The 20,778-nt window shown below is 54.2% G+C and overlaps 2 protein-coding genes across 3 annotated transcripts in view; one reads left to right on the top strand and one right to left on the bottom strand.

Annotated features, from left to right (window-relative positions):
* Window positions 1–20,778, bottom strand: part of RPS3 (ribosomal protein S3) — a 221,517-nt gene that overhangs the window by 143,403 nt on the left and 57,336 nt on the right. The window lies entirely within an intron of this gene.
* P2RY2 (purinergic receptor P2Y2) lies at window positions 10,010–20,753 on the top strand. Of its 2 annotated transcripts, XM_050972083.1 has the most exons (3): window positions 10,010–10,201; window positions 13,723–13,962; window positions 16,666–20,753. In XM_050972083.1, exon 3 carries the CDS (start codon window positions 16,670–16,672, stop codon window positions 17,744–17,746), a length of 1,077 nt encoding a protein of 358 aa, XP_050828040.1. In that variant the 5' UTR covers window positions 10,010–10,201; window positions 13,723–13,962; window positions 16,666–16,669; the 3' UTR covers window positions 17,747–20,753. The 2 variants fall into 2 exon arrangements, with proteins under 2 accessions (XP_050828040.1, XP_009090961.1); XM_009092713.4 differs by lacking the exon at window positions 13,723–13,962 and having other exon boundaries at window positions 16,666–20,751.

Here is a 20,778-nt window from a genome sequence, read left to right as displayed (position 1 = left end):
CACCTGCATCAAACCAGCCCCTCTCCACCATGAAGACCTGTGATTTTTCAGCCAAAATTGCTTTTCCTGCTTTGAGGGCATTGCTCCTGCCCTGGGAAAGGCTCTTTTTTCCCCAGGAACAGCTGATGGGGAACAATGGCAAACACTAGAGCCATGCCAGGGAGTGAGTGTTCATCTCTGAGTCACAAGGGAAATGAAACAAGAATTTGTGCCGGCTTTTAACTCCATGAAATACTTAATCCGTTCGCTTTGCCCATCCACAAATGCAGATCTTAAATCTGGAAAGTTCCAGCACTTGGAGACATAAACATGAGCTTAGTTAAGCTTTATACTGGCCCTGCAGAGAGAAGATGCCTATCTGGGAATGTGTGGCTTAAGAAAGCTCAGGAAAAGGACTGTGGAGCCAGGCTGCTCAGCTTGGAGAGGAAAAGGTTCTGGGAAGACCTCAGAACCCTTTCCAGTGCCTAAAGGGGCTCCAGGAGAGCTGGAGAGGGACAAAGGCCTGGAGGGACAGGACACAGAGAATGGCCTCCCACTGCCAGAGAGCAGAATTAACTGGGATATTGGGAAGGAATTGTTCCCTGGGAGGGTGCTGAGGCCCTGACAGGGTGCCCAGAGCAGCTGTGGCTGCCCCTGGATCCCTGGAAGTGTCCAAGGCCAGGTGGATGGAGCTTGGAGCAACCAGGACTAGTGGAAGGTATCCTTGCCCGTGGTGGGGGCGGCACTGGATGATCTTTGATGTCCCTTCCCAGCCAAACCATTCCATGATTCCATGATCTGGCCAGCATTTGCAGGAGCCAAACTGCCCCACCAAGCCCCAGATCTCCCAGGCGTGCCCTGGATGCACCCAAACCGTGCAAAATAAGGATTTTCCACCCTTGCTGCTGCTGACTTGGCGGGCCCACTGTGCTGCCAAGGTTAGCTATCCTGCATGCCCAGACTCCCAGAAGTGCCAGGCAGGGCTGGCCGTGCTGCAGAGCTCTCTGAGTCACCGGCTGTGCCACGCTTGGCTGCCGGCCGTGGCGTGTCCCAGCTCGGGCTGGAACGCGATGCCACGCGGAACCCTCGGAGCTGGGAACGCCCTGGGCAGCCCCTGCTGCCCTCCCTGCCCTGGGAGAGCACCTGGGGTGCACATCAGGGTGTGCAGTGGCTGCAAAGCTGAGGTGAACTTTGTTGGCACAGAGCACCTCCGTGCCCCGGGTGAGATGGATTCGGCAGCCAAGGTCGGGAAGGAAGCACTGCCTGGGAGGGCAGGTTGCTGGGAACATCTGAGCATCCCTCTTCCCATTACAAAAGGCATTTCCCAGGGCTAGGCTGTCCCTTGGATCACCCTGCTTCTGATCTTGCTGGGACCTAAACAGAGCCCTTTGCCTTACCCATGTTTCTGTCAGCCCTCTCCTCTCCTCACTGGCATCTGGGGACACCAGGTGACATCAGGATGTCATTGGCAGGTACAGGGACATGGCCTAAGCGCTGTCCTGTAACAGCAGGAAGTGGCTGCCAGAGGAGAAGGGATGTGAAGGGTTAACCCAATGCCTGGCTGTGGGCTCTTGATCCCACACATGCCATGTCCCCCTGCAGACGATCCTCTCCTGCATGCTCCAGGGAGTCCTGGAGGGCCAGGACAGGCTCAAGAGCTCTTTGAACAGCCTCCATCACTCCTGTAACCACCTGCACAATGGCATGGGAATGCTCAGGGAGTTTGGGAGCAGAACAAGCTTGGGGAACATGGCTGGTTGAGAGAGGCAGGGCTGATGGAGGAGCTGGGAGGTCCCACTGGGGAGCAGGAAAATTTCCATCCTTAGAGGCAGTCAAGCCTATTCTTGACAAAACCTGACCTCACTGAAGGTCAGGCTTGGAGCAGAGACCCCCCAGCCTCAGTTATTCTGAGGAGACCAGGACGTGGTGCAGAGCTCATGCCCCAGTTCCTGTGGATGCTGGTCCCACAGTCCTGCCCTTTATCCTCTGTCTCACTTTATTCTCTGCCATTTATCGTCTGTCTCACTTTATCCTCTGTCTGCCAGAGGGCAGGGACACCTTCCACTGTCCCAGGCTGTCTCCAAGCCCTGTCCAGCCTGGCCTTGGACACTTCCAGGGATTCAGGGGCAGCCACAGCTTCTCTGGGCACCCTGTGCCAGGGCCTGCCCACCCTCCCAGGGAACAATTCCTTCCCAATATCCCATCCAGCCCTGCCCTCTGGCAGTGGGAAGCCATTCCCTGTGTCCTGGTCAGCACCTGGACTGAGTCTTTCAGAGCTGCCCACTTTTCCCCCTGCTCCCAGCTGCTGCCATGGCTCCATAGGCACGGTGGGGCAGGAATCCCAGAGCCAGGGTGGTGAGGAGGGTCCCTCCTGTGCTGGGGATGCCCCAGCCCACGCTGCTGGCCCTGAGAGACACGGGAAGAAGCAGAGCACTGTAGCATTGTATCCCGAAATAGCGGCCTCCTTAGAAGGGAGAAGTCCATGGAGTGCCAATCCTGCCACAGGAAGGTGAGTGACTCACTCCTGTGTGAGCTGGAGGCAATCCCTCTCCCTGCTGATTATCTATCTGCAGAGAAATCTCCATCCACTTCCCTTGGAAATACCTGCTCCTGAAATTATCTCTGCCTGGGCTTTTCTTATCAGATGATCTATTTGTTCTAAAAATCACTGAGGGTTCCATGGGTGGCTCCAAAACTTTGCTGTGGACACCCCATGGCTGACTCATTGAAAGGGGCAGCTTGGACAGTCCCCAGGCCTGGAATCATCAGGAAACACCTGCAGGCTCTTGGCTAAGGGAAGGGTCTTCCTCAGGGGGGGTTCCTAACCAGGAAGAGGTAGATCCCAGTGACACTGAGACTCTCTTGGTGCTGCAGGAGCCTCTGGTTCTGTTTTAATGACAGCTGCCAGCCCAAGGTGAGTGTCATTGAATGCCACCAGCTGCAGGGTTCGGAGCCCAGACATACTGGATTCCCAGACATACTGGAATATCTTTTGGAAGCCAAAAGAAAGGGATCTGACTTTTTGCTGGCCTCAGTAGAACTCCCCATATCTGTGACAGAGACCCACAGCTCAGGGCAGTGGAGCCACAAGAGACCAGGTCATGGTGCTGCTCCACCACTGATGTGTTTGGGATCCTTGGATTGGAGTATGACAGGATAAGTTGGGCTGGAAAGGACCTCAGGAGGTCTCAGTCCAACCTCCTGGCCATGGCAGGGGCAGCTCTGGGCTCAGACCAGGTTAGGCAGGGCTGTATTCGTTGGGTCTTGAAAAGCTCTGAGGACAGAGGTCACACAAGCTGCTTGTGGTGGAGCAGTTTTCCCTTATTGTCAGCCTGGAATGTCAGTGGTGTCCATGCCAGTGCTGCCAGGATAACCAAGACTTCCTCCAAGAGGTCTCCTCATCACGAGAAGATAACAAAGGCAGCAGTTCACACCACCATCACCTCTCCTGGAAAAGCCCAGGAGCAGCCCTGGGAGATTTGGGCAGGAACCCTTGTGTTGTCCTGAGCTGCTCTGTGCACATTTGGATGCTGCAGGTTTGCTCCTTCCAGCTGGGAAAATGACGCTGGTGTCAACATTGGTCTCTGCAGAGGGAGGACACACTGCAGCTCCCACTGTCCTTCCCATCCCCTGGGCCACAGACTATCCTCTCCTTTCCCTGGGGATCATGGAATTTCTGTTCCCCTTGCCCACACATCTCTGCTCCTTAGGCACAACTTATCCTTCATTTAGAGAGAGTCTTGCTGATTTCATTCAGCACTCCATCACTCCCCTCTCCTATTTAACTTGGAAACCCTTCCCTGATATTCCAGGACTCGTTTGGACAAAAACCAAGTGCAGGACCAGCTGTAAGAGCTGTCAAACAAACTCGATGCCTCCAAAGCTTCTTGTGCAAACTTGGACTTCCCAGGCCTGCTTGGCTGAGGGCTGGGAGCACATTTACATGGAATTAACCATTTGACACAGGGGAATTGGCTTCTGTTTAGCTCAGAATTGTCCATAGCTCCATGTCCAGCTCCTGGAGGACATCAGAGCTGGTGCTGGTGACAGGCTCACTCCTGGCCAGGGGATCTCCAGCCCTGGGAGTGCACACCCAGCATCCCGAGGCTTTCAGTCCCAGCAGGGATCCCGAGCCAAGGAGGCGGCCTGGGAGACTCCGGATTAATCTCTGGAACGTGACCTTTACATGCTGGGAGTGGTGGGAGAGATATTTTAACTGCAGTGGCAAAGCTCCAAAGGAGGAACACCAGCCAGGCCCTAGATAACAATATTGGCCTCCTGACAAGGGCTCCAGCTGGGAACGAGCCTCAGGGCTGGACTCCCTTTTTGGGCTGGGACAAATCCATGTGGGCACAATCTCCCACCTTCCCTCTCTGCTCCAGCCAGGGAAACAGGGCTTGGCCACAGGACTCTGCACTCCTGAGCCCAGTGTGGGTCTAATTGGTGGGTTAGATGAAAGAAATACAGGAAAATGCAATTTTGAAATAAATAATGATGATGGAGGGGGTTTTAAAACGGAGAAGCTGAATTGCATCCATCCTCTGCAGGGAAGATTTCCTGCCCAGGGCAGTGCTGGAGTCCCCATCCCTGGAGGGACTTAAAGCCATGTGAATGTGGCATTTGGGGACATGGGGCAGTGGTGGCCTTGGCAGTGCTGGGGGAATGGAAAAAGTACCTGATGGTCTTGAAGGTCTTTTTCAGCCTCTATGATTCCATTATTTTTATTGACAGTCAAAGCAGATCTAATGTTGGCTTTCTTCCAACAGGGTTTGTATCCATGGGGAAGCTGCTAAAGGATGACCTGAGTGGAGGAGGACGTCACCAACCTTCTCCCAAAGGGCAGGAAGCAGGATGGGTGACCCAGGGACATTGGGCAGGTGTAATGGTGCCCTCTCCATCCTGACCCATCCCTCAAATCCCAAGGGATGAGCTCTGAAGAGACACTTGGTGTGATTCTTTCACCTATTTGAAATGAATTTCAAATAAAATTGATCTGAATTTAATTTAGATGGACATCTCCAAGGAGGGGCACCAGCAAAGCAAACCTCCTATTTTCTGGGCTGAGCTGGATAAGGATCACCCCCCTTGTGTGGCACCCACAGGGAGCAGTGGCTTTCTGGGGTCCAGGGCCATCCCTGGGGGTGTCTCTGAGGGAATCTCCCTGAGGACACAAGGGTTGCTTTGGAGCAGAAGGGGAAGGAAATGATTTCAAAGGTCCCGCAGTGAGAACAAGTTTGTGTTTTGTTTTTTTTTTAAACAAAGAGGCTCCAGGGTGGGACCCTGTGCTGGTCTCCATGGTCTCACTGCTGGCAGCTGAGAGCAAACATTACGGCCCACAAAACTACTGGAAAATGGATTTTTTCTCCAATGGGAACTTGCTCCTGAGCCTCTCTGGGGCTTTTCTTTGCTGGGGAGTTCATGAGGATCAGGTGAAAAATGGGAGTCATGGGATGCCATGGGGGCCCTGCCACTCAGTCCCTGGAACCAATCTGCAGCTGGAGTTACTCCATCGTGGTGCCAGGCTGTGTTTGACCCCCAGGCCGAGCTGCTGGTGGGTCAGCCAAGCTGTAACCCCCCAAAATTTGGGGGTGATTGGACCCCACAATCAGCTGCCCATGCCCACTGAATCCCAAGCTGCTGCCAGGGTTCCAGCCACAGCTGGGGCCACCCCTGCACAGCTCCTCAGCAGCTCTGCAAACAGAGAAACGAGGAGAGAGGAGCCTTTTTCAGGAACCCCCAGCACTATTTTAGGCTGGGATCATTATGGGGATGGGTTGCTGCTGCTGGTTTTGGGAGGATTTGGTCTGAGGACATGTGTTTACTTGTGTTATTGAATGCCAGGATCAGTGCAAAACCTCCTCCAGCAGCAAGTTCTGCTCTCCAGGACACCTCTTCCAGCAGCTCCTGCTGTTTCCACTTGCTCAAACCCTCTTAAATAAGACCTTGAATGGGTTTGTTTGTTTTGGGTTTTTTTTATTTTAATCTGTCTTATTTACTATTTTCGAGGCAGTCCCAGAGGAAGAGGAAGTGTCATGAAATCTGGCAGAAAACTCAGCATCTCTGCTCCTAAGCAAGCCATCAATGGGGTCAGCAGAAGCAGAGATGACCCTGCCAGAGCTGTCCTCGTTGGGTTTTGTGATTTTTTTGTGACACCCCCATCCCTCCCTCCCTGCACAGGCTGCAGAGCAGAGCCAAATCTGGGAACCCACAGCACACACAGCCCAAGCCTATGGGTTAATTTTAACACACCTGCCCTGGTGGGAGGTGTTTTATTTAGTTCTGGTCTTCCTAAAAGCACAAACACTTTTGTCCACAACAGGATGCCTGTGTTTGGGGCCTGGCAGGCAGCTCCTGCTGCCTGGGGGGTCGGGACAGCACCCCTACCCCTCTTTGCAAGCATCATCCTGAGAGGGGAAAATGCACTTGGAGTCTGAAAACCCCTCCAAAAACCTGGGTTATGCAGGAGCTGGGAGGAAAAGTGAGTGGCACCTCCATCACCTTCCTGATGGTGAGGAGGAGGAGGAGGGGAGAGACATCACATGCGATCAGTGGGGAGGAAACAAAAGCTGGGCTCAAACTAAAATCCTCAGCCGCTGGTGGAGAAGAGAAAATGCACAGCCAGATGGCCACAGCCAGGGAGCAAAGCCCTCCCTGCTCTGAAGCAATTGCTCAAGGCTCCCTGCCTGCAGCTGCCTGCCCCAGAGAGCACCCCTTGCCTCAGGTCTTCTCCAAATCCCCTTTCCTCATGGAGCACCAGTCCCAGACAGCAAAGTGCCCTGTGCCCTGTCTGCATCCATCTGTCAGTTCCTGTTCAAGGGATTAGTGGGAAAAGGGTGGAAAGGGGAGGAAAGTGTCTCTCTGTGCTCAGCAGCCAGCCAGCACCACCTCCTGGGGGCTGCAGCCTCAGAGGGGCAGCAGGACATTCCCCCAGAGCGTGTGGGGATGAGGGATGGACAGAGGGACTGGCTCCTGCTCTAGAGCTCAGGTCACACTGGGGAGGTTTAGACTGGATATTCAGAAAGGTTCCTTGACTGAAAGGGCAGTCAGGCACTGGAACAGGGAAGTGGTGGAGTCACAGTCCCTGGAACTGTTCAAGAAGTGTGTGGATGTGGCACTGGGGACGTGGTTTAGCAGTGAACACTGCAGGGCTGGGTTAACAGTTGGACTCCATGATCCTAGAGGGCTTTTCCAACCCTACTCTGTGTTTTCCAGCCCCAGTCCCACCTCCAATCAACCCACCCTATCTGGCTGCTGGCAAGGTGCTCCCATGTCTCTCTCCAGCCCCTCCTGACCTCATCTCCAGCACACCCCAAGGGCACCATGAACAGAGGTTTCCTTCTCCAGCTGCCTTGGCTTTTGCTGACCCTTGCAAGTTGTTGGTGGTCCTGAGTAAGAACATCCTGGAGGGACAATCCAGGCATCCTGGGAAGCTGCAAAGTCCCATCGGCTCCCCTGGAATGTCCCTCCTGCAAGCCCAGTCACACAGGGTAGGGCTGCAGGCTCAGCCCAACACACCCAAACTGTCTTACTTGCTGCACCTAAGGATTTAGAAACAAAATAAAAGGCAAAAAAGAAGAGAGATTTGATATATGCCAGCTTGTCTCCAGCACTCCTGCCGGTGTCCCCCTCGTGTTTGAGCTGCACCCATGGGTGCAGTGAAGGCTCTGCTGTGGCCAGCCTGACCTTCCCAGTCCACCCATTCCTGTATCACATTCCTGCCTGCTAGTCAGCATGGGAATGTTTTGAAAGTGTCTTAGAAACCTGCCAGGCTGCCAAAAGGGTTGAAAAATGAAGCGGCCAAGGGAAACGTGGGGCTGCTTTCCAGGTCTGCTCGCTGGGTATTGCCTCTGTCTTCTGCTCTGCAGCTGCACAAATCACTGTCCTTTCAACAGGATTTAAAACATCTGCCTGCCTCCTCCTTGGGCTGCTGTGGAGCTGGGAAAGGGAGATTTGGGGAGAGGGAGGCTCTGGTTTTGGGTGCCCTGGGTGGTGGGTGCATGAAGGACAGAACTGAGTAAGGTGGGTTAGGGTTGACGCCCTCCTTCCATCTCCCTCACACCCAAACGAGAGGAGAAAAAGCAAAAGAAGGGAAAGGAAAGGTTTTTCCTTGCAGTGGGCAGTGAAGTTGGGAAGCTCCTGCTTGCTAGAAGATGCTGGGACTTCAACCACACTCGGGAAAGGTCTGATGGGAAGAGGGCTCTCCAGAGGACACTTCCCCACTCCAAAAAAGCTTTTAAAAAAACATCTCTGGCCTGCTGAAGCATCGAGCCGCCAAGCAGCCCTCACAGCTGGCCTGGCCATAATTAATCACCCCTGGAGATGAGGAAGGCGCCTGCCTCTTGTTTTTGAGTTGTTTGGCTTCATCCTGCAGAGGAAGAGCTGCAGGTGTTCAGACCTTGGAGGACCAGCCTGGGGGGAGATGGCGCCAGGCAAGGGCTGCTGAGCAGCAGTGATCACCCCATGGGTCACAGCTCCTGCAAGGACAGCAACAACGCCCTGGACATCATCCATCACCTCTGGACATCATCCCTCCCTGGGAGGGTGAAGGATTTGGAGGATGAAACCAAGGTGCTGTGGTTGGGTGAATCCAGCCTTTGCCCAAGTGTTTCCAAATCCAGGAGGGATGGGCTGAACTCAGCAGCCAGGGCACTGCTGGGCAGCTTCACCCAGCTGAGCCTCACTCAGGCATCTCCCTCCCTCTGGACCAGCAGCAAGCCTGTCCTTCCTCCCTTATCAGCCCCAAATAGCTGTGATGTGATGTATTGTTTTCCCTCCTCAAACAAATTACATCAGAAGAAGGAAACAGGAATTTTTTTTTTTTTTTTTTTGCTCTTTTCTGGCTTGGAGGTCTGTGAGCAAAATCTCCACAGCACTGTATCCATGCCAGGAGTTCTTATCCTCTCAAAGCCTCCTGGGCCAGCTGCCACTTTCTCCTGTTGAATAATAGATGCCATTGGTGTCCTTCCCCTCCTCCATCAGGGGCTTTGTGCCCCCCCCAGCCACAGCCAGGGGGCCCAAGGACCCCCAGACAAAATCAGATCCAGCTGGGAAGGAGGATCTGGCTGTCACCCAGGGACACAGATGGGGAATGCTCGGGGGAGCACCGGGGCTCGCTCCGCGTTCGTGCTGGTGGAAAACAACTGGGCCACCTGCACATCATCCCCTGGGGCTGTGCCTGCTCCCCCAGCCCCACAAATCTCAAGGTTTCTCACCCAGGTGAATGAGGCCCACTGGGAAGGTTGGGCTGGACCTGGCCACTGCTTCCCTCGGGCAGCAGCCACCTGTGGGAGAGGGAAGGGTGAGAACGTGCTGGTGGTGGCACTCCTCAGCTTCCTGCAGCTTCCTGGGAGGCTGTGTCCTGTAGGGCTCCGTGGGGACAGCAGGGCAAAGAGGATACAGCAAGGAGCAAGCCTCGAGCAAAGCTTCTGCCGTGTCCTCCTGGATCCAGCAATGATGAGAAGTTCCATCATCCCAGTCCTGGCATCAGTCCCGGTCCTGGCACCCATGGAAGTGAGTCCAGTCTCAGTTCCAGCTCCAGTCCCATCCATGATCCCATTCCCGGGGCAGAGAGGTGGGAGGGGTCCTGTCCTTGTCCTAACTCCGGCCCCATCCCCGGGGGAGGATTCGGGGAGCAATCATCTGTCTCCAAAGTCAGTCCCAATTCTGATGCCATCCATGCTCCCATTTCTGGAGGATGGGGGCTATCTCCTGTTCCAGCCCTAATCCCAGTCCCATGCCCGGGGGAGAAAGGGGAGAGCGGTCGGTGCCCAGCCCCAATCCCATCCCCGGGGGAGGCAGCGGGGGATCCTGCTCTAGCCCTAATCCCGATCCCATCCATAGTGCCATCCTGGAGGGGAAAGAGAGGGGGCGGCCGGACTCCTGTCCCGGTCCAACGCACGTTCCCATCCAGGGAGGAGAGCTCCTGTCCCGTCCCTGGGGGAAGGGGCGGTCCCGGTCCCGGGCGGGGCAGTTCTGGCCCCGGTCCTGCCCCGTTCCAGCCCCGTTCCCAGCGTTGGGAGGGCGGTGCAGCCCCGCGCCCGCCCCGGCCCGGCTCACACGCGGCGGCGGCTCCGGCAGCGGCAGCGGCGGCACCGGCACCGGCACCGGGAGCGGGGCGGGGGAAGGACCAGAACCGGGCATGGCACGGCCTCCTGAGCGGGGCGATCGGCGCTGAACCCCCGGCACGACCCCTGGCACGGAGCCCCCGGCTCAGCATCGCTCGGTGAGCGCGGCCGCAGCGAGAGGGGGACAGTGGGGGGACCACGGAGGGACCAGAGGGGATGTGGGGGTGCGTGTCCTGCCCACTACAGCGACAGCGTCGAGTGGGAAACTCGAGTGGGAAACTCGATTGGGACGCGCACATGGGGGAGACGCGGCACGCACGGAGGTGGAGGGGACGTGCACACACACGAGTAGGGGACACGCACGCACGGGGGTGGGACACACACGGGTGGGACACACACACACCCCCGGACACACGGACACACACACATACACTTAGTGACGGAGGTGGTGGCACTTTTTGCTGTCTGGGTGACATGGGTGACACAGCGTCCCAGCGCACCCAGAGCAGGGAGTGGGGCAGAGCCGAATCCCGGCTCTCTGCTCTCCTCCTCTCAAGCCCACGAACTGCCCGGACTGCCGCTAAAAAAGTCCCAAAGTGCCCCAAGACAGGGCAGTGGGACCAGCAGCCGGCAGGGAGTCGCTGGCATGGGCGGGTGCTGGCACAAATAGGCACGCAGGGAAGCCTCCTGCTCCTTTTGCTCCTCTTCGCCTGAATTGTTGGATTTTTTATGCATTAATTCACAATCATATCTTTGCTGCTGAGTTTCTCCCTTCCCTGGGGAGTTCACTGGCTGTTTGTCCGCGATTTCCTGTACACAGCTCAGGTTAAACCGTGGAGCTGACTCCCTGCTTTGCTCCGCGTGTTTTTCCACCTCTTTGCGTGCTGGGCTCCCTATGTAATTTCTTTGGGAGTGTTTTAATTTGCACTGCAGTGATGATACTCTCATTTCAAACTGTTTGACTCCTTCTAGCACCTCGTAACCTCCAAAACACCCTTCTTTCCAGAGCTGAGCACTGGCTGACATCACTGCAGGAACAACTTTAGGGGCAAAACATCTCTTTTCTCTTTCTGTTCCAGTTTTCTTATCAGTTTATTGCAAAAGCCGCTTGGCAACCCACTGCCTTCCTGTACACGAGGTGAGGAGCAGCAAACCCAGCTCTGGGGGGCCACCAGCACTGGGGGATGGTGGCCCTAGCTCGTGGTCACTGCTGCCAAAATTGGGCCGTTTCATTATCACCAAATTCCTCTTGTTTTCCCTCAAGCAAAGGGTAGCTGGTAGGTTAAGGGGCTCCAGTGCAAAGGGAGAGAGCCCAAAACTCTCTGAGGCCCAAAGCACAGCCTCATCCCGGGGCTTAGTGGGTTCCAAAAGCCCCAGAAGGATTTGTGACGGTGGTGGCACTGAGTGACTTTATCCTGTCTCTGCCCGGTGCGATTTTTATCTCGGGTTGTTGACACGGAGCCAAAGCCACGAATAGTTCTCTGGCAGCCGAGCGTGCTGCCGGGCTCCCTCCCCAGTGCTGAGCAGCCCCCAGCAAAACCTGACTGGGAACCACCCATGGAGCAAAGACCCTGTTGCCTCCATGCCTGTGGAGTAAAACATTTGTCCCCCAAAGTCCTCCCCCTGTGGGTTTTTCTGGTGGTGCCATGGTGGAGCCCAGTAATTGTGTTGTCCTGGCTGTCCCCCTGAGTGCCTTTGGTTTTTCCAGGGTGGCTGTGACTCCCTTGGTGTGGGCAGGAGGCTGGGAGGTCTCCATGGAAATGTCCTTTCTCCCACATACAGAGCTTGTAGGGTTACCAAATCGGCCAGAAAATGGTCCCACACTCTTCTCTCTGACTCTTGTTTCCTCCAGTGGGCATCAAAAGGTCATGGAGGGCACAACCAAAGTCAAACTCCTGACAGAAACACCACCTTGTTCCTCCAGGAAGCCTAAAGGGTGCAAGTGCTCTGTTTCCCCTGTGGAATAATTAAAACTGGAAGTTTGAGGGCTCAAATAGGATCTGCCCCAATCCCACAGCAGGGAAATACAGGCAGGGAGCATCACCTTTGCTGAAGGAGGAAGGGAAGTGTTGATGAAGGGATTAAACATTGGCCAGGGTTGATGTTTGCTTCCAGCAGGATCCATCCCCAGAGCCCTGCCGTGCTGGGAATTGAGTCAGGTTCAAGTGAATGAAGGTGGCCTTAATTATCATTGTCACTGATGGCTTTAATGCTTTCTTAATTCACTTTAAAGCCACAGATTTTATTAACCCCAATTGATTCCCCATGGTGGGGAGCAAGGCAGGAGGTTTGGGTACCCCCTGGGAAGCAAAAGCTGGAAGGGAGATTGATTCAGGGAGGAATTCAGAGAGTTTCTTGGGGGAAACCAGAAATTCCCAGAAGAAGTGATTTCTCTCAAAGCAAAACCTTTCATTTGACCTCCAAACAAAGTCATAAAGTTCTTGTAAACTTGTTACATCTTTTCTCCAGACTTTCTCTCCCCTTTCTAGCTCGGATCAAGTTACTGAAAAACCCTCTAGGAACCCAAAACACCCCCAGAAAAATATTTTTCACAGAGAAAACAAATTCAACTCTGCTGTTTCTCAGCCTGCTGACAGGAGGGGAAACTGAGGCAGCATTTCTGGAGTGGAGCTGCCCTCCAAAGGTGCTTTTTTGTAGGGACAGAAACACAGATTCTTTGCAAGGTTTTGGTTTAATTGAGGTGTTCTGGCTATTTTGGGGATGGAGGAAGGGGTAGATCACACCCAGCAGGGATAAAGGAGGGATGTTGCCTGGCAGGGAGATGGATAAAGCTGCTTGGATGTCCTGGAAATGAATTTTGGAGGTGTCTTGCCTTGGGATCGCTGGGGAGAAGCGCTGGGGATGGTGGAGCTGGGACAGCTGGGGAGGTCCTCAGCCCACACTGGTGGCCAGCCTGGAGGAGAAGGGCTCTGAAGGTCACTGTGGCAGAGAGGATCCAAAGGGAAAGGGCAGATGGAAAGCAGTTTGGGCTGGCTCAGATTTCGGATCCCGTCTCACGCTCCGAGCAGACAGGCGCGGGAGCACCCGAACGCCTTGCCTGTTTGCTTTTGGCCACAAAGGCTTGGAACCACAGCCCCAGAGCAGTGAAAAACGACTCCAGGTCATTTGCTTCCCAGAGTCTCGAGTGGTTCCCGATCCTGAGCGAGGATTTTGATGAGTCCACTAAATGCCTCAGAATTAGGGCAGGGAAAACACCCACGTTCTCCGTGTGTCCTTTGGAAGGGAGTCAGGGAGAAGATGTGGTGAAGGGATCGTGGTTTCAGCCTCCAGCATTAAACACTGGGAGCTGTGGCACCACCAAGGGCTGCCTCTGTGAGGTCCTGCTGGGAAATTAATCCACATTAATTATTTGGGAAGGCCAATTAAAGCTCATCAGCCCCCTGTGAAAACGTATTAATCGCAGCCGTGACTTGGTTGTGCTTTGCTGTCTTCAGTGACTTTGCTGCTGCCTGGCAAATTCCAGCCTGAAACACGGCTGGGATGGCACTGGGAATGCTGGAAAATGGGGCAGAAATCAGGAGTCAAGGCCTTTACTTGGGAATTCAGTGCCCGTCCCGTGGTCTCCCTGTGGAGTGCTGCCCATCCCTCAGCTGCCCGTGACCTTCTCCCATGACAGCCCCCTCCTTTCCCATGCTGGCTGATCCAAATATCCCTGCAGATTCAGTTACAGGAGCATTTTGGGATGCTGACTTCAGTGCACCTGCCTGGGAGGGCTTTATTTGAGGCCAGTGATCTGCCCAGGCTGCTCTCGTCACCAGGCTCCTCTCCTGTGCTGCCTTCATCCTCTGGCACCGAGGTTTTCTGGGAAAAAACTCATGGGATAAACAGATCCAAGGCCACACTGCAGAGAGAGAGATGGTCCAGCCACTGCAACCCATGGTTCAGCTTGGAGGAAACTGTGAGTGGATGGCTGGAGGGCACCCAAAAAGCCATGCCTGGTCACCTGCATCCAATGCCAGAGAAAAAGCCTCCCACTGTGACCTCAGAAAGGGCCAGGAGATGAAGGGATGAGGCAGATGCAGGTGGTTCTCACCAAAGCATTGTGGTTTATTTGCTTTTGGGGGTCACAGAAGTGTTTATCCCGCCTGGCATCCTCCGGGATTGCGGGTTCTTCTCCTTCCCCTCGTCCCTGCCGGGGGCTCGGGGTGTCACAGCTGGCATTCGTGCCACCCGTGGGCACAGCAAAGGGCAGTGCCAGCTGCCAGCTCTTGTGCCTTCACACGCCTTGGCTGGCCCTGGCCTCTCCAGCTCGCTGCCTGCGGGTGCAGCGAGGGGGTGGACTGCAGCCACGGGCCCGGCACACACAGCAGGTTTTGTCCTAGGGATTCTGGGCAAAACGAGGGTGAAAAAGAGGAAAAAGAAAGGCTCTTGCATTCCCAGAAGGAAAAGGAGGGAGAGCACGACAGCAAGGACAAGGCTCCATTCAAACCAGCCAGCAAACACTGTTTGCTCCTTGTCCTGAAGGTGGAGATGAGGGACTGGCACATCCCTGGGCAGCCGGAGGAGATTCCCCACCTTGGCTTATGGATGGACTGTGGGTGGGTTTTCTCCCTGGGGTCTCAGGACCCTGTGGGAAGATGAGCTGGAATTCAGGGTGATATCCCCCCATCAGTGCTGGGTTATGTGCAGGGGAGAGAGGGAATGCAGGCGGAGAAATCCCATGCCAGGCTGAAGCCTCTGGAGCTCTGTAACCCTTCCCTGAGCCTGTTGGGGCATCTTGTGTGGCTTCCCTCGGCCACGGTGGCCTGTCCCACCCGTTTCATCAGCTGCCAGCTCTGTGGGCAACCTCTCTCTGCTTGGCCACAGAGCTGCAAAGCTCAGAGGCAAGGAAGAAGCTGTGGAGAACAGCAGCTGGAAGAATGTTTTCCCATCTGCCAGAGCTCTGTTAACCCTCTCCATCCACAGCCACGCTGCTGAGGGCTCAGGGGAAGCAGGATGGGAGTAAAGCTGAGCTGAGTGCAGGAAAAGCAAAATCCCGAGGCCAGGTCAGTGCTGGCTCCTGATTTTTATCACAGAGTGGTTCCCAAAGTTGTGTTGGGGTTTTTGCAGATACTGCAGATTAGCTGGGGTGTGAGTGAGTGTGTGGTTTCCACCCCTGTCCTTGGGAAGTGTGAGCCTCAGCCAGCCCTGTTCCTGCTCTGCTCCAAGGGGAAAGCAGCAGGATGGGGGAAACATCATCAGGGATGGTGTCAGTGCACTTCTGGACTGGTTGTTTGATCCAGTCCCCGGAGCAAGGACTGGAGCTATCCCCTTGTGATAGGCTGGAAGCATCACTTCATCCCTTCTCCCTCAGCAGTTGTCAAGGTGCTTTTTAGTACCAAAGTGCTTTCCTTTGGGGAGAGACCATCCAGGCTGGCAGCCTCAAGGAGACTGTCATTGTCTCCTTCCCTGCAGCATCTGGCTTGGAGGTAGGCTCAGGATAGCTCTGGATCTGGTGTTTATTTTGCCAGAAAGGGCATGGCCACACTGTCCCTCAGCATGGTGGCACCAGGTTAGAGCTGAGCCCTTCTCCCAAAAAGGCTGGGATTGCTCTTTCCCACCTGAAATCCTGGTGAAGTTTGGGTCAGGGCACATCCCACACACTCATTCCAAGGCCACCTTTCCTCAGAGCTTTTCTCCTGCAGGAGCTGCTGCTCCCTGAGCTCCTGGGCTGGATTTGTCTCCCTGTGACCCCCCATTTCCACAGGCTTCCCGTCAGGCAGGGAACAGCAGGGACATCAATCGGGCTCCTCTTACGGGAAGGGAGGAAATGCATTTTAATTTGATTCCTGACCCATGGGCTCGCTCGGATATCGTGTGTCAGCAGAGCCCAGGGCACAAAAGGGCCCTTGTCCCTCCTCACAGACAGGCCAGGCTCTGTGTGTCTGCAGAGACCCTTTCCAGGCCATTTTTCTCCTCTCAGCTAATCAGTCCCGTGCAGAAACCAGCTCTGCACCAGCAGGGCTCAAGGCCAGCCAGCAGGACTGTGACCTGGCCACCATCAGCCCAACACTAAACCCATTAAAGACCCCTCATCCTCATCAACAGCCAAGCCAGGCAGAGCCCCTGTGGTGGAGACCGTGCTCCTTTTGGCAAGGTTTGATTACAGGGCCTCTGGGTGGGGTGAGGTTTGCCCTACCAGAAGGAGCTGAAGACCTCAAAAATGAAATGGGGGCCAGTCACGAGGGTTGGGTGCTGAAATTCCACTTTCTAATCCTTTCTGCCTGGAATTTAGCAGGATGCATTTTTAGTGGTGCTCAGCCGAGTCACCCCTTGTGTCTGGTTAAACACAGAATGGAGCATCTTTCCTGTTCTGAGATGCAGGAGAGCAAATTTCTGTGTGAAGAACAGTTTGGGACATTGAACTGGGCTGCAGGACCTCTGAGGTGGACTCCCACATGTGGCCTGAGATTTGTTGGTGACTTTAAAGCAGCTCTGTGCTCCAGATGCAAAACGAGGTAAAATAAAACTCACCTCATCCACCTGACCATAATTCCTCCATGCCAGGGTCTGCTCAGTTGTGTCACCAACTCCGTGAGGCCGTGGTGTCTGTGGCCAGTGATGTGCTGCCCTCTCGAGCCATTCTCTCCATGTCCTTACAGCCTCTTTGCTTTCCCCCCAGGGTGATGGAGAACCTCACAACTCCTCCTGCCTGGACCAGGTTCACCAACAGCTCCTTGGACCCAGGTGGCACAGATGACAACCCCTACAAGTGCGTGTTTGACGAGGACTTCAAATACGTCCTGCTGCCCGTCTCCTACGGCATCGTGTGTGTGGTGGGGCTCTTTCTCAACCTGCTGGCCCTCTACGCCTTCATCTTCAGGATCAAGACCTGGAACGCCTCCACCACCTACATGTTCAACCTGGCCATAAGCGACACGCTCTACGTGGTGTCCCTGCCCCTCCTGGTCTACTACTATGCCATGGGGGACAACTGGCCCTTCAGCGTGGGGCTGTGCAAGATCGTGCGCTTCCTCTTCTACACCAACCTCTACTGCAGCATCCTCTTCCTGCTCTGCATCAGCATCCATCGCTTCCTGGGCATCTGCTTCCCGCTGAAGTCGCTGCAGTGGGGCCACGTGCGCCACGCGCGCAAGGTGTCGGTGGCCGTGTGGCTGGTGACCGTGGTGTGCCAGTCCCCCGTGCTCTTCTTCGTCACCACCAGCGCCAAGGGCGACACCATCACCTGCCACGACACGTCCAGCAAGGACCTCTTCGGGCAGTTCGTCATTTACAGCTCGGTGATGCTGGTGCTGCTCTTCTGCATCCCTTTCCTCATCATCATCGTCTGCTACTGCCTGATGGCCCGGCGGCTGCTCCAGCCCACCCGGGGCATTTCCCGCCTGTCCCGCTCCAAGAAGAAGTCGGTGAAGATGATCATCATCGTCCTGGTGGTCTTCATCGTTTGTTTTCTTCCTTTCCACGTCACTCGTACCTTGTACTACTCCTTCCGGAGCTGGGACCTGAGCTGCCAGACCCTCAATGCCATCAACTTGGCCTACAAGTTGACTCGTCCCCTCGCCAGCACCAACAGCTGCTTGGATCCCATTTTGTATTTCTTAGCAGGGCAACGATTTATGAAGTTTGCGGGCAACAAAGTGCCCTGGAAGCCTCAGAATGAGGTGGCTCTGGGCATGGTGCCCAACAGTCAGCTGGGAACCAGCAGTGACACGGACACGCTCTCCAAGGATCTGAAATCCTAGCTCTGCCCCGCAGCAGAAGGGTTTATCCTGGCTGTGAAGGGAGGACAGGATGCTCTGGGGCCTGAGGCTTTGGGTGTTTGGGGTGTCTGTGTCAAACGTGCTCCTCTGCTTGTTTTGCTGTACTTTTTTCAGGAAGGTGCAGCTGTGGTTGCACACATGAACCCTGATCTCTGGCTCTGCATCCCAGGCTGCCCCTCTGATCAGCGCTGAGGTGACCAAATCTGGGGAACAAATTGTGCCCTGAGTGCCTTGAGTCATTTTCCAAAGCAAGAATGCCATGTGCAAAAGGTCTCCCTAAAGAATTCCATGGCACGGGGAGAGACGGAGTTCCTCTGTGCCTTGGCAAGGCAGGAAAGGCTTTGAGTGGATGAGGAGAGGCAGCTGCAGTTCTGCTGAGCAGCTTGATGCAAATGTCAAGGACAAGTATCACCCACAGTGGGAAAGGGTCTCCCACAGCTTTGCATCCCTGCAGAAATGCTCTCCCAGCTTCAAGCTGGCAGAGCAGGGATGGAATCCCCAGCTCCTGTCCAAGGGCTGCCTTCCCACTAACCTGATGGACATTCCATCCCACTGGAGTGCACCAGTAGCAGCCCACTGGAGTTTCCTGGTACCATCGAGCAGGTCCCCTGTAGGTTTCTCCAGTGGGGCCAACATCTTCCAAAAACCCCATTAGTGCTTCCCAACAGCAGCAGCCACCCTTTAAAAGCTTTTAGGAACCTGCAGCTTCCAGCTGCTGGCTTTTAATAATCATCTCCAGCTCATTAAAATTTAAGGTGAGCTCTTCATGTCTTATTTTTAACCCCCTTCCTGGTGACTCATGTTTCCAGCCCAGCAGTGAAGACCAGTGTTCATCCCCTTGGTTGAGTGCTGCCACATCCCCATTGCTGTCCCTCAGAGGTGACAGAATTTTTTCAGCACTGAACCCTGAGTTGAGGAGGTGCAAGTGGTGCTGAGCTTCACCCCATTCTGCCTGGATTTGTAAAAAATGTCCACAGAACATTTCACCAGAAGGTGCTCTTGGTGTTTTTCCCTGTAATTGTTGGGTTGGAGAGCGCAGAGCCCAGGTCCATGGTTTCCCTGCCAGGAGGACACTGGTTCTTCCCCCCAAAAATGAAAATTGCTTGAGCTGCTGCACTGGACGAGTCACATTTTGTAAAAGCTCTGTTTCAGGGCAAGGCAAACACATTTGATGTTGGCTTAGACCCAGACCTTATTTTCTCCCATCCTTCCTTCTTGTGAAGTTTGGTGGAGACAAAGCCACACCGTGATGTCACCAGGTGTGTTCAGTCACGGGTGACTGGGACCATTCAGAGCTAACTGGGAGGTTCCTGTGGTCCCACCCCCAGTGGGGAGCTCTTGTCTCAACCAACAGTGTCACAACCACAATGTCACAAACAGGACATTTGTAGGGTGGTTCATGCCACCCTGGAGTGTGTTTGGGATAGGATTGGGTTAAGAGCGGACTTGCACCGTGGCAGCACCTTTATTCCTTTGTTCTTGTGAAGGGAGCTTGGCTTGATGGTGAGGGTCATGGCACAGTCACTGGGGCGAGACAAACACCTGGGAGAAAGGAATTCAGCCAGGGCACTGAGCTGGTACAAACATCACTCCGGGCCAGGCCTTGCCCGGTCTCCCACACTTGCCAAAAAGCAGCGTGGACACGTTCCGTGCTCTGAATAATTCAACAAAAACATACCCGAAGTTTCCTCCTCTGGTCCTGCCTGGAAATCCCACCTCCCTCTGAGCTGGCCTCGAGCCACCACCCTGGGCAGCACTGCCAGTGCCATCAGGGGTGTCCCTCATCCTGTGATCCTCATCCCCAGTGATCCCACTGGGAAGTGCAGAGCAGTTGGAGAGGTACCAGCTGGAAATCTAGCTCTAGACTCTTTTTTGGTTTTGTTTGTAAAAGCACTAACTTATACTAGAGAGAGAAAAAAAAAAGGTGAGTTTTATGACAGTGACTGTACATTTTTATTTTTGTAACATGCAAACACCTCAGATTTCTGATAGTAAATGAGTTTATTTCTACTACAAGCACTTCTCTGCTGTCTCCTCTGGTATGTACAAAGATGGGTATTGGGGCTAAAAATTGGGTTGTTGAGTACCATGGAAATGTTTTAAGCTCCAGGAACAGCTGTCCACTCTTCTGTGAATCTTGATCTCCACCTAATTCAATGAATTCAATCTCCACTCTTGATTCAAGATATTCATGGGGCTGGTGCCACCAGTTCTGGAAAAATCCAGACAGCTCTGAGGTCATGGCAGGACAAAACCCCTTGGAGTGTGACAAATTCAATAGCCAACCTTTTCTGGTTGTGTGTCCGTGGTCTTGGTAGATTCTCCTAGGCTGCTCTTGTTGAAGACTAGAATAGATTGTTAGATCAAGTAATTATTTAACAAATCTCAAAATAATTAGTCTCCCATCCCATATAACTTATTTTGTTTTTCTGGTTCTCCCAGCCACTCAGAAGCTACCAAACCAAGATGCTGGAAACTCCTCTGGTTCTCAGAGGCTCCTCACCTTCCCCTGCAGACACCAGGGGAAGCCTAACCACAGTCCCCATGAAAAAATACATTTGGTTTCAACTTAGTTTTCATTTGGTTTGCAATTTATCTTGGTCCCCAGCCTGGCTTTCACTGGGCCTTTCTCTCTTAGGACACGCTCAGCCCCATGGATGTGGAGTTATAACGAGATGATCTTTAAGGTCCTTTCCAACCCTTCTGTGTTTCCATGACTCTCTGGTTCTATGAATTCCTTCACTTTTCATCCTGAAGCTGTTTTCAAATCATTTTACACTTGGTGTCCCAGCAGTGTCTTTAAGGGGCAGCCACAGTCACTCATCATGCCCTGTGGGACAGAAGCCCTTCATGGTCCCCTGCACCAGGGCAGAAAGCTTTGCTTTGCTTACTCTTTTCAAGAACTTTGCAGCCCTTAGAGCTGCCAAAACACACAAAGTCTCAAAAGCACAGAGCCAGAGCAATAGCTGTGAGCCCCAGAATTGCTAAATCAGATATCCCAGGATGCAACCTCT

Source organism: Serinus canaria, chromosome 1 (assembly GCF_022539315.1).
Source record: "Serinus canaria isolate serCan28SL12 chromosome 1, serCan2020, whole genome shotgun sequence".
Classification (NCBI taxonomy): domain Eukaryota; kingdom Metazoa; phylum Chordata; class Aves; order Passeriformes; family Fringillidae; genus Serinus; species Serinus canaria.
This window is presented reverse-complemented; position numbering and strand designations above follow the sequence as displayed.

Coding starts and splice junctions, on each gene's coding strand:
- P2RY2 (XM_050972083.1), top strand. CDS start 16,670: ATGGAGAACCTCACAACTCCTCCTGCCTGGACCAGGTTCACCAACAGC.